At 34.2% G+C, this 12,453-nt stretch overlaps 1 protein-coding gene across 4 annotated transcripts in view; it reads left to right on the top strand.

Annotated features, from left to right (window-relative positions):
• The window catches only part of BMP2K (BMP2 inducible kinase), a 125,272-nt gene that overhangs the window by 53,871 nt on the left and 58,948 nt on the right, over positions 1–12,453 (top strand). For 3 of the 4 annotated variants that reach the window (XM_036852013.1, XM_036852014.1, XM_036852015.1), the window contains 4 exons: positions 2,949–3,067; positions 6,274–6,379; positions 9,657–9,799; positions 12,262–12,383. In XM_036852013.1, coding sequence (XP_036707908.1) covers positions 2,949–3,067; positions 6,274–6,379; positions 9,657–9,799; positions 12,262–12,383 — 490 coding nt within the window. Of the gene's footprint in view, positions 1–2,948; positions 3,068–6,273; positions 6,380–8,074; positions 8,400–9,656; positions 9,800–12,261; positions 12,384–12,453 lie in introns of those variants that run through there. The other variant, XM_036852016.1, reaches the window with a different exon arrangement.

The following is a 12,453-nucleotide window of genomic DNA, read 5'->3' as shown; positions in this document are numbered from 1 at the left end:
AGGTATTTTTTGGTTTCCTCTTTGATTTCTTCAGTGATCTCTTGGTTATTTAGTAACATATTGTTTAGCCTCCATGTGTTTGTGTTTTTTACATTCTTTTCCCTGTAATTGATTTCTAATCTCATAGCATTGTGATCAGAAAAGATGCTTGATATGATTTCAATTTTCTTAAATTTTCTGAGGCTTGATTTGTGACCCAAGACGTGATCTATCCTAGAGAACATTCCGTGCGCACTTGAGAAGAAAGTGTAATCTGCTGTTTTTGGATGGAATGTCTTATAAATATCAATTAAATTTGGTCTATTGGGTCATTTAAAGCTTGTGTTTCCTTATTAATTTTCTGTTTGGATGATCTGTCCATTGGTGTAAGTGAGGTGTTAAAGGCCCCCACTATTACTGTGTTACTGTCGATTTCCTCTTTTATGGGTGTTAGCAGTTGCCTTGTGTATTGAGGTGCTCCTATGTTGGGTGCATAAATATTTACAATTGTTATATCTTCTTCTTGGATTGATCCGTTGATCATTATGTAGTGTCCTTCTTTATTTCTTATAATAGTCTTTATTTTAAAGTCTATTTTGTCTGATGTGAGAATTGCTACTCCAGCTATCTTTTGATTTCCATTTGCATGGAATGTCTTTTTCCATCCCCTCACTTTCAGTCTGTATGTGTCCCTAGGTCTGAAGTGGGTCTCTTGTAGACAGCATATATATGGGTCTTGTTTTTGTATCCATTCAGCAAGCCTGTGCCTTTTGGTTGGAGCATTTAATCCATTCACGTTTAAGGTAATTATTGATATGTATGTTCTTATTACCGTTTTATTAATTGCTTTGGGTTTGTTTTTGTAGGTCCTTTTCTTCTCTTGTGTTTCGCACTTAGAGAAGTTCCTTTAGCATTTGTTGTAGAGCTCATTTGGTGGTGCTGAATTCTCTTAGCTTTTGCTTGTCTGTAAAGCTTTTGATTTCTCCATTGAATCTGAATGAGATCCTTGCTGGGTAGAGTAATCTTGGTTGTAGGTTCTTCCCTTTCATCACTTGAAGTATATCATGCCACTCCCTTCTGGCTTGTAGAGTTTCTGCTGAGAAATCAGCTGTTAACCTTATGGGAGTTCCCTTGAGAAATCAGCTGTTAACTTTATGGGAGTTCCCTTGTATGTTATTTGTCATTTTTCCCTTGCTGCTTTCAATAATTTTTCTTTGTCTTTAATTTTTGCCAATTTGTTTACTGTGTGTCTCAGTGTGTTTCTCCTTGGGTTTATCCTGTATGGGACTCTCTGTGCTTCCTGGACTTGGGTAGCTATTTCCTTTCCCATGTTAGGGAAGTTTTCAACTATAATCTCTTCAAATATTTTCTCAGGTCCTTTCTCTCTCTCTTCTGCTTCTGGGGTCCCTGTAATGTGAATGTTGTTGCATTTAATGTTGTCCCAGAGGTCTCTTAGGCTGTCTTCATTTCTTTTCATTCTTTTGTCTTTATTCTGTTCCACAGCAGTGAATTCCACATTCTGTCTTCCAGGTCACTTATCCGTTCTACTGCCTCAGTTATTCTGCTATTGATTCCTTCTAGTGTATTTTTCATTTCAATTATTGTATTGTTCATCTCTGTTTGTTTGTTCTTTAATTCTTCTAGATCTTTGTGAAACATTTCTTGCATCTTTTCGACCTTTGCCTCCATTGTTTTTCTGAGGTCCTGGATCATCTTCACTATCATTATTGTGAATTCTTTTTCTGGAAGGTTGCCTATGTCCACTTCATTTAGTTGTTTTTCTGGGGTTTTATCTTGTTCCTTCATGTGGTACATAGCCCTCTGCCTTTTCGTCTTGTCTGTCTCTTTGTGATGGTGGTTTTTGTTCCACAGGCTGCAGGATTGTAGTTCTTGTTTCTGCTGTCTTCTTGCTTCTGTAGTTCTTCTTGCTTCTGTTCTTCTTGCTTCTGCTGTCTTCCCTCTGGTGAATGAGGCTATTGGTAATTTTTTTTTGTTTTAAAATTATAATTAAGCTACAAAATATCCTATGCCAAAATGAGTTTTAAAAACTTAAGGCGGAAATCTTTGTTTATATGTGACAGAAGTAATTGTCCTTTAGAATACCTGGCTATGTGTTTCAGATATGATGCTTTCTCGGGTACAGTTAACAGACTGTGGCATAAATAATGAGGACATTTATAATCTTACATGAGAGGTCTGGAAGGCTTGTGTAATTCAGTAGCCGAAGTAATTCAGTGTTCTGGGTCATTTTCTCTCTGATTCTTTTTTCCATCGTGACCACATATGGTTGCCATAGGTCTAAAGATTATATTCTTATAGAACAAAATCCAAAAGCTGGAAGGAAGAGCAGAGCCTCGTCATAGAAATCCTTTTTTTGTTTTGTCTTGTTTCTTCTGGTTGGAAAATCTTTCCTGCAACCCTCAGCATACTTTCCCTTATGTCCCATATAGCCAAAATTGGTTACATATTCAATCCTAAATCAGTTGCTGACAAGAGGAAACGAGATTCCCATTATTGCCTTAGAACAGTGTTGGTTCAACCTCTGGAACTTTAAAAGGGACCCACCCATCTGATGCTGTTGATGTCTCATATTAAATCACATCAGTGTTTTGTCATCACTGAGACGGAGAGGCTGATGGGTAGGCAATCACTAGTATTTGCCAAACTATAGTGATATAGTTAAGTTGTAACATTTTCCACATCCTATATAAGAAATATTCCCACTCAAATGATATTTGTATATTTTAACTTGAGAAGCATGTTATCCTGTATGTGCTACTTCATGATTGGCATAGGAAGCCAATGTTTTGGCTGTTAATTTAGTACAATGTGTTAGTTGTTTACTGTTCTTATTTTTGTCTTGTGTACAATCAGTTTATTTCCCTGTGAGATTAAGCTCCTCAGTGCCGTTACATGATTTTGGCAGGAGCTTCAAACTCTTCTTATTTAATCGATTCTTGTTCTTCTAGGTGGATTCTCCACAGTTTTCCTGGTGCGGACTCATGGTGGACTCCGCTATGCATTGAAGCGAATGTATGTCAATAACGCGACAGACCTCAACATTTGTAAAAGGGAAATTACCATTATGGTAAGTGAAAGAGTAATTCCATTTGAAAAATTTGGTGTATTTTCTTTCAGTTTTTCACATAACATTAACCAGCCTTTAGGCAAGCTGCTTATTGGCTTGGGCACATCTAGATGTGCCCTTTGAAGTGTACTCTTTATAGCCATACTTAGGGCTAAATACAAAGAACTCCTACCTTTCCTCCCTTCCCTATTGTAGTTCAACAGGCAAGCTTCTCTGCTTTCTTTTTTCCTTTTTAAAATAAATTTAAATTATGGAATATTTTGAGAAGAGAAGAATTTAGAAAATTAGTGAACACCTGTTTACCCCCTACCCAACTTAAGAATTAAAGGCTTACAGATACAGTTGAAACCTTCTGTGTATTCGTCTCTAACATTATCCTTATACTGTTATCCTCATCCAAAAGGAAACCCCTATCCTGAATTTGGTGCTTACCATTCCCTTGGGTATTTAATACATTCACTATATGTGTTACTATTCACAGACAACAGTTAGTTTTGCTTTTCATTTTTAAAATCATGCTGTAAAGTTGATTTGTGTGTGTGTGTGAACTCTGTAGTATTGGTAAGGTATGTTTCAGCAAGGAAAAAAATTCTTCTTTAATATTAGGAAAAGCAAAAAATATTTTAATACACCATTAAAGAAAATTTCAGTTACTCAGTTAACTAGATTAAACATTTCGAGAAAATTACAGAGTAAAACTTTCCTTTTTTTCTAGAGTTGCTTATTGTCAGTGCTCTGGATGGTTTCTTATTCTTGTTCTCCCCTCTTTCTCCTTCTCCTCCTCTCTTCCTCTTTTCTTTTATTATTTTCCTCTTCCTCCTCCTCATCCACTGTTTATCAAGTGCTAATATATATATTTAACATTTTTGTTTTATTGAGGTGAAATTCACATACTACACATTTTATAATTCACATTTTAAAATGAACAATTCAGTGGTTTTTAGTACATTCACAGTATTGTGCACAGACTGCCTCTACCTTGTTTTAAAACCTTTTCATCACTCCAAAAGGAAACCCCTGCCCATGAAGCAGTTGCTCCCCATTCCACTCTTGTTCCAGGCCCTGGCAACCACCCGTCTATGTTATGTCTCGATGGATTTACCTATTCTGGATATTTCATATACATGGAATCAAGCAGTATATGACCTTTTGTGTCTGGCTTCTTTCACTTACCATATTTTTAAGGTTCATCCACATTGTAGCACTTATCAGCACTTCATTCCTTTTTATGAGTGAATAATATTCTATTATATATACTATATATGTATCAAAATTTGTTTATGTGTTCATCTATTGATGGACTTTTTAAAAAAAACATGGATAGACATTTGGGCTATTTCTACCTTTTGGTTATTGTGAGTAGTGTTGCTATGAATATGTGTACATATGTATTGTTTATTTTCAGTTCTTTTGGGTATGTATCTAAGAGTGGAATTGCTGGGTCATATGGTAATTCCACATTTAACTTTTTAAGGAACCATTAATTCCACAGCAGTTGAACCATTTTCTGTTCACACCAGCAGTGTTAGGAGGGTTCTAGTTTTTCCACTTCCTTGTAAACGCTTGTTACTGTCAAGCCTCCCCAACTGCTAAGAGGGAGATTTTCTTATTTTGTATCAACATCTTTATCAACACACATATTTTGATCCTTTTTGTTTGAAGATAGGCACGTTTGTACAGTATGACTTATCAGAATTCTGCCTTTATTGTCCCTATCCCTTAGCTAGACTAGAGTTGATTAGGCTTTGAGACTTGCTTTTTTTCAGGTAAGGCTATTAGTCAAAAGGGTGAAAAGATTTACTCTGAGATAATAGGGAATCTTAGACTAAGTTTTCTAACTTGAGCCCAGATATGGTATTGTACTGTAATTCTTCCTTTCAATAGAATTTGTATAATTTTCAGATATATAAAATATAGTCATCATCAACCTCAGCAAAACTCAGATCCTATGCTTTTAAATAAGATATTTTGTGGAGGTGAGCAGTTGTCTTCCAACTGTTTTTTGATGACTAATCCTTCACTATTTATGTTTATTTATGAATTATTCACATGTTCAGCTGCCATTAGCTAATATCTCAAATTATATTACACACTTAAAACTAGGTTTATTTTAATGATAGTGGATGTAAATTATTTTAAACAGTATTCTTGGTAAGAGTTTTTAATTTACAGACAGACCTTATTTAGATCATTATGATTTTTAACCTTATAAATGTTGATGATTGTCTTGTACTAGGAGCAAAAGTGTCAGATTTGCTGTGTTCTTCTTATTTTCTTGTACTTGTAATATTAGTGTTATCTTTATGGTTTCTTTACAAAAATCCTTTTTAGCTATTTGTTTATTTTTTTAGGTTATTTAGTTAAAAGTACATACATTCATAAATTCACTTGACTAGGTGGACATAAATTGCAATATGTTGCAGACAAAACAAACAAACGAGAGTGTAATTGTTAGTTCATAAATGTTAGAGCTTAATTTCTTTATCTTTTTAAGATAAAAATAAGTAAAAGTTCTGATATTTTATTCTGGAGTCCCAAAGGACTATCTTGTACACTCACTTTTGGAAACTGTTACTTTTTTTTTAAAAATTTATTTATTTTTGGCTGCATTGGGTCTTTGTTACTGTGTGCGGGCTTTTCTCTAGTTGCTGAGAGCGGGGGCTACTCTTCGTTGCAGTGCGCAGGCTTCTCATTGCAGCTGCTTCTCTTGTTGCGGAGCACGGGCTCTAGGCACATGGGCTTCAGTAGTTATGGCACTTGGGCTCAGTAGTTGTGGCTCACGGGCTCTAGAGATCAGGCTCAGTAGTTGTGGTGCACGGGCTTAGTTGCTCTGCGGCGTGTGGGATCTTCTTGGACCAGGGCTCAAACCCGTGTCCCCTGCATTGGCAGGCAGATTCTTAACAACTGTGCCACCAGGGAAGCCCTGGAAACTGTTACTTTTGAATGAACCATCTCTTTCTTCCCCAATGAATTTAAAATAAGTATTCATTAACTATTTGCTTGTTAGGAAATGACAGTCACATGTAAATAAACTTTCCATTGAAACTGTAGAAACCTTTTTGAAATGTGTCAGATTCCATACTTACACCTCAATCTTACTTTTTGAAATTCTTTAAATATATCAATTTAGACTTGAAATCATTGTTAATGATAGACCTTTAAAATATATGTTTGCCAGTTTTTAAAATTTTGTTTATTTTTTACAGAAAGAGCTGTCTGGTCACAAAAATATCGTGGGTTATTTGGACTGTACTGTTAATTCAATTAGTGATAATGTATGGGAAGTGCTTATCTTAATGGAATATTGTCGAGGTAAGTATTTTTCTGCAGTTGTTTTATGCTAAAAAAATTTGCCCATAAAAATGGGTTAGTAGGTGTCTTGGTTTCTCCCAGGGCAGCTGTCATCTAATTCTGGGCATTCATTGCAATCTCAGCTTTAATTATTTGTCTAAATAAGGAGTGCTGTTAAAAAGTATTTAAAACCTACTCATAGTTGATGCAGTGATGATATGAGCATATTTTAATGGACAATTAGAAAAATGCTGTTGGGTTTTAAACAGAAAATCTAAAACATAAAGAACAGTCACCTTTCCTGTTCCCTATACATTTCTTCTATAATCCAACCAAGAAGAGCATACTGTGTCCATATTAGTGTTGGAAGATTTTTTTCCAGCACGCTACCATGTTATCTTTGAACGTATTAGATGTAAAAAATTTCAAGGATGCATTTTGATCTATAATTTTTATAAACTTACATTATGTGGTCTTTTGAAAACATCAGAAGATAGAAAACCACATTTTATTTGGATATAATGTGGTGTTTTCAAAGAAATATTTGCTTGTATAGTATGCCTTAAGAATTATAATAATAATTTTTAAAGTCCCTGAAATTTTTTTTTTTTTTTTTACTTTAATGGGTGTAATGGGGGCAATTAATCCATTTCCTGCAAACTTGCTTTCCTCCCTCCCCCATCAGACTGTATCTGACAGTTTGGATTCTAGGGAGCCCTGGTTTATATAGAAATTCTCTTAAGACAGTTATGATTGTTAATTATGGTACCAGGAACTCTTGTCACTTCCTGAAGGTTGGAGGAGAAGGAGGTTGGTGATGATAATGGAGAAAATGTGGTCTCATTTACTCCAGTCTTGTAAGAAGGGGGAAGGACAGAGGAAAATGAAATGAATCAATATTATAATATCTATTGTGATATGTTTGTAACTTATTTCCATATATAATGTAAAAAATTAGATATTTTCTTGATTGTTTTTCCTTATTTATATATCATCTTCTCTACTGTAAAGCATTGTGATCTCTTTAAGGAGACGATACTGATTTTCTTTATCCTACTTTCCTGAATTCTAGCATTTAAGGTGCCAATTCTTAGCTGGATGAGAGTTGACTAATAGCTACTTGTAGCTTGGCTACTTGTAACTTTTTAAAAATAATTGAATTGAGCATAATTATAATCCTGGATGAGTTTAATTGTCATCCAGAAGACATTTTAAAAGGGGAGCTACATGAGCTTCAGTTTTTAGGCAAGTGAGTATTTGGGAGCCAATGGTGCAGTCTACTGCAGATAAAATTAAGTATCTTGTTAAAAAAAGTCATATCAAAATTTAAATGGGATGGTATAGCATTTTAAATTCAGTGGTAATAAGTGTAATCTCAGAGAGATGAAGATTGTTGAGGCTAGAAAAATGTTGACTTTTTAAATTTTAATGATGAAATTGGACAGAGTATAAAAGTTCTTGTTTAGATGATAACTGTTTGAAAAATATGTAAAGATTTGGGAGTTACATGCACCTTATTTTAAAAGACCTTCAGTATACATTGTTTGCTTTCTGAATCTGATTTTTAAATTTTTCATTAGAATAATTTTACTTTAATTTTCAGAAGACTTTGATTTTGAATAATGAAATTTTGTTTGTTTCTACATTTGAAATGCAGATCAAATAGAGCTTTTTAGCTTTTTTTGGGGACTGGATTTTGTGATTCAAGCCTTCTAGCCCAAAGATCTCTGAAGGGAAGAAAGAAGATTGACTTTTGTTTAAAGTTTATTCTACTCATTACAACATTGAAAGTGTGGAAAAGATAGAATGAGTTCAAGGTTATGATTTCTTTAGCTGTGAAAAGATGTTTCAAGAATGTGAATGAACACCAATAAAACACTTTTCTTACTGTTTAATTTTTGGATAAAATGAGTCAGGGTGCCTGACAAACAAGAGGATGGAGGAAATTGCTGCCTAGTCAAGTGCCTCAATCTTATATGAGACACTTTGAACAAATTACAACCAAATGGACCTGAGTTTTCTGAAAGTTGAGGATTGATAGGTAAAATAAATGTTTTTTTTCCCCGCTGCTTTAAAGTTCTAAGAAAAAACACCTATTTCAGAAAATATATATGAGTATGCTGTTTAGGCAGTAATAATAGAAGGAACAGGTGTGTATGCACCTTCTTACAGATTACACAGTAGCAGACATTCATTTATTCACACTTGTTACAGGAAAGTTTCAAGTTAACATAAGCTTGCCTTTTCAAATTTCCAAACTTGATTTCTGTTAGAATGCTGTGAATGAGTCATGTATTTACTTGCATTCTTAAAATATAATGATAGTAAACTTTCTCTTAGTAATTAAGAATTGTCATTATTAGATTATCAATTATTATAATACATTGTAATATTTAATAATCCTCTCGGGGCTCATTGTTGTGGCTATTTGATTTTAGTAAGTTACTCTGCCCACTATCTCTTAACCTGGTTTAGAGCATTAGCCCCTTAACCCATCTCTCTTTTTCCACTCTTGTGATTCCTCCATCCCTCAATCAAGGAGATCTTTTAAAAGGTCAGATCAGGAAGTTTCCTTGGTTCTCAAGATAAAAATCTCAAGATAAAATCTTGATTTGTTTGTCTTGTCAGTATCATCTGACTTTACTCTCTTCTCTGCTTTCTAGACCATACCCACAGTGGTTCTCTTGAAGTTATTCAAAATCATTAAGCTCTTTCCCAAACTAGAGGCCTTTTATATATGTCACTTGCTATCACTAGTGTGTTCTCCCAGATCTCTGCCAGGTTAATTCCTGATTAACCTTCAGTCTCAACATAAATAATCACTTCCTTAGGCCTTCTCTGGCATTTTCTTCTCCCCATCCTCCTTCACTAATTTAAATTTGGGTTTCTCTCATTTTATCCTTATTGTACGTAATTATGATAAATACTTGTGTGATTGTTTAGTGTTTATCTCTGCCTTTAGACTATAAATTATAACCATAAAGAATAACCATTTCTTCAAATCTGTGATGCCATCAATTACAAGGTACACTCTGAATTTGGAGATGTTAAAATATGGCCAATAGCATTAGCAGAACGTCACTTATTTTAAGATGTTCTCATTTCAGAGATGTAAAATATGAAAAAAAATGTATGTCATTGAATCAACACAATATGGTATAATAAGCATCCTTACATGAAAATTATAAAAAAAGCCAATTCCCCATTACCTGAGACCATAGACATTTCTTAATCTCTTTGTTTGTGGTAGTCTTCATTTATTAAAAATATGTCTTCTCAAAATTACTTTTTTGGTTAGCTGGGCAGGTAGTGAATCAGATGAATAAGAAGCTGCAGACAGGTTTTACAGAACCAGAAGTGTTACAGATATTCTGTGATACCTGTGAAGCTGTTGCAAGGTTGCATCAGTGTAAGACTCCAATAATTCACCGGGATCTGAAGGTATGAACTTTAGTCTACTTATGGATTAATGCCTTTTAAACTTTGGAGTTAAAAATGTTCTTGGACTGTCTTCATATAAACCAGTTTTTATTACTAGCACTGAGATTGGTCTCTCTGTCCCCAGCTACATGTCCTGAGGCCATATAAAGACTGACGATAAAATTGAAATTGTGCTTTTCATGACCCTGAGGGTTGCTAGCACGGCTGTAGAGGTGGATTTTGTGCTCCCTACTTTGCTTCTGTTTTACAGAGCAGGCTTCTTTAAAAGGTGTCATATGAACAAAAATATGAACATCACTGACACAGGTTGGCTATCCCTCCACACTATTCTTCCCAGTTCAGCACTCCTCCTATTTCTTATAATTCATTTTAAGCATCAGGGTGTTTTCCAGAGATATTGGAGGTGGCCGTAAATGGGTCTCTTTACTCATTTATTTATAATTTACTGTAGTTTTAGATAATTTACTATAATTTGGTGATGATTGTCACTCTAAGGTCACTTTGTCTTACATTTTCGTGGAATCTGACCTCTTGTATATGGTACCCACTTGTTAAATTGGAAAAAGTGCCCAAAGGGGATTGGACATTCCTGGTATCATATTGCTTGAGCTATCATTACACATATTGTTTAGAAGCATAGGTGTCCTCTTTGATACCTACAAACACTAAGATTACAAAAATTCCTCTTCCTGAAATGCTTTATGCCCAGATATCCCATGGCTAATCTTTCCCCCACTTCAAATCTGCTCAGAGTCACTTTCTCAGTGAGTCCTGTCCTTACACCACCTTATTTATAACTACAACCTAACCTTTCCATACTCTACTTGTTCTACCTTTTATTATCACTTGTCACTTTCTCAGATACTATAAAATTTGCTTATGTATTATGTCTGTTGGTTATTTTCTGTCCTCTCCCACTACACTGTAAACTTCCTGTGGGCAGGGATTTTTCTCTTGTGTACTGATGTATCCAAGCATTTAGAACAGTGCCTGGCACATAGCAGGGTCTCAATAAGTATTTAATGAATGAATGAATCCTAATTCTGACTTATTATACAAAATTTATGAAAAGTGATAATAAAATGCTCTTAAGATACAAGAGAATAGAAGATGTCACTTAGAATATAGGTTGTTAACCATGAAAGCATCATCTAGGGAAACCTGTACTGAAAGGATAGAAGTCAAGGCAAGATTGAAATACTTGACTGCGGACCTCTGTCCCTTAATTTCGATAACCAGTATAGTTCATTTCAGTTCTCTTGAATATGCAACTTTTACATTTTCCCCAATAATTCGGTCTGATTTTTTTGCACTGTTATAGCTCATTAACTTTTTAAATGTAAAGTTGATGTTTTCAGCTGAGTCTTCTTGATTTTAAAACAAAAAAGACATTGAACTGCATAATTTTATATAGACCATATTTCATATACTTGGTTCTTTTTGCATGTGTAAATTTATGCAATCCTGTGTTTGTTTTAAGTAAGTTTCTTTTTTTTAAGTTGATTTCTTGTATAAATCTTTATTTTGTACAAATATTGAATATTTTTAAAAGTAGAGTAAAATGAAATATAGAAGAAAAATTGTAAAGAAACTGTAATGTGAGTATTTTGGTAGAGTTGAGAGAAATTGAATTACTCATTTAAAACTGTATCATAAAAATAAAAAATATTGTGTAAAAATATTAATAATAGTATCATTTATTGTGTGTTTACCTTATTTCAGTCACTGTTCTAAGCCCTTTACATGTTTTAATTCTTTCAGTTTTTACAACAATCCCATGTAATAGATATTATTATTTTCCCCATTTCATAGATGAGGAGACTAAAGCACAAGAGTGGCTAAGCAAGTTGTCCAAGGGTACATATGCTAATAAGTAGCAGAGCTGGGCTGTGAACCCACATTCTCCTGTTTTAGAAACTGTGCACATAATTTTTATTTAAGTTACTACAACTCTGATCTCTAAGTTAAGGCATAAAGTCAAATCTGTGTTTTTCAGTGTAGTATTTTAGATAAAAATGGAATTAGGAGTCAATCAGAGGTAGAATTGTAATGGTTTTTGTTTCCTTTCTATAGGTAAGCTAAGTGTCAGAAAAGGAGAAAAATGGAGGTGTAGTATAGACTCTGACTGCCACTAGTTCTTCTCTTCCATAGAAGCAGTTTTTGAGAGGACTTAGGGTTCCTTGGCTCTTGCAAAAATCATCCTGGGATGGGAGAAGCACTTCTCTGTTCTTAGTGAGAGAAGCAGTAGATAAAGTAAAGTATATTTTTGTTCTGAATCATTTGTCCTTTCTCACAATTTGAGGTATCCTCTCTCTCTCTCTCTCTCTCTCTCTCTGTCTCTACCTATCTCTCTCTCTCTCTGTATATATATACATATCAGTGTTTATTGTGTTAAAACATTGTTATAAAAAGATAATTTTCACCTTGAAAATACTACTAATAATTGCTTTTCTTTTCTGAAGGTGGAAAATATTTTGTTGAATGATGGTGGAAACTATGTACTTTGTGACTTTGGCAGTGCCACAAATAAATTTCTTAATCCTCAGAAAGATGGAGTTAATATAGTAGAAGAAGAAATTAAAAAGTAAGTGTTATCTTTATTGTGCTTTGCCTCATGGGAATTTTAGTTAACTTGAGTCTGTGACCAGCTCTGC

This window comes from Balaenoptera musculus, chromosome 5 (assembly GCF_009873245.2).
Source record: "Balaenoptera musculus isolate JJ_BM4_2016_0621 chromosome 5, mBalMus1.pri.v3, whole genome shotgun sequence".
NCBI lineage: Eukaryota > Metazoa > Chordata > Mammalia > Artiodactyla > Balaenopteridae > Balaenoptera > Balaenoptera musculus.
This window is presented reverse-complemented; position numbering and strand designations above follow the sequence as displayed.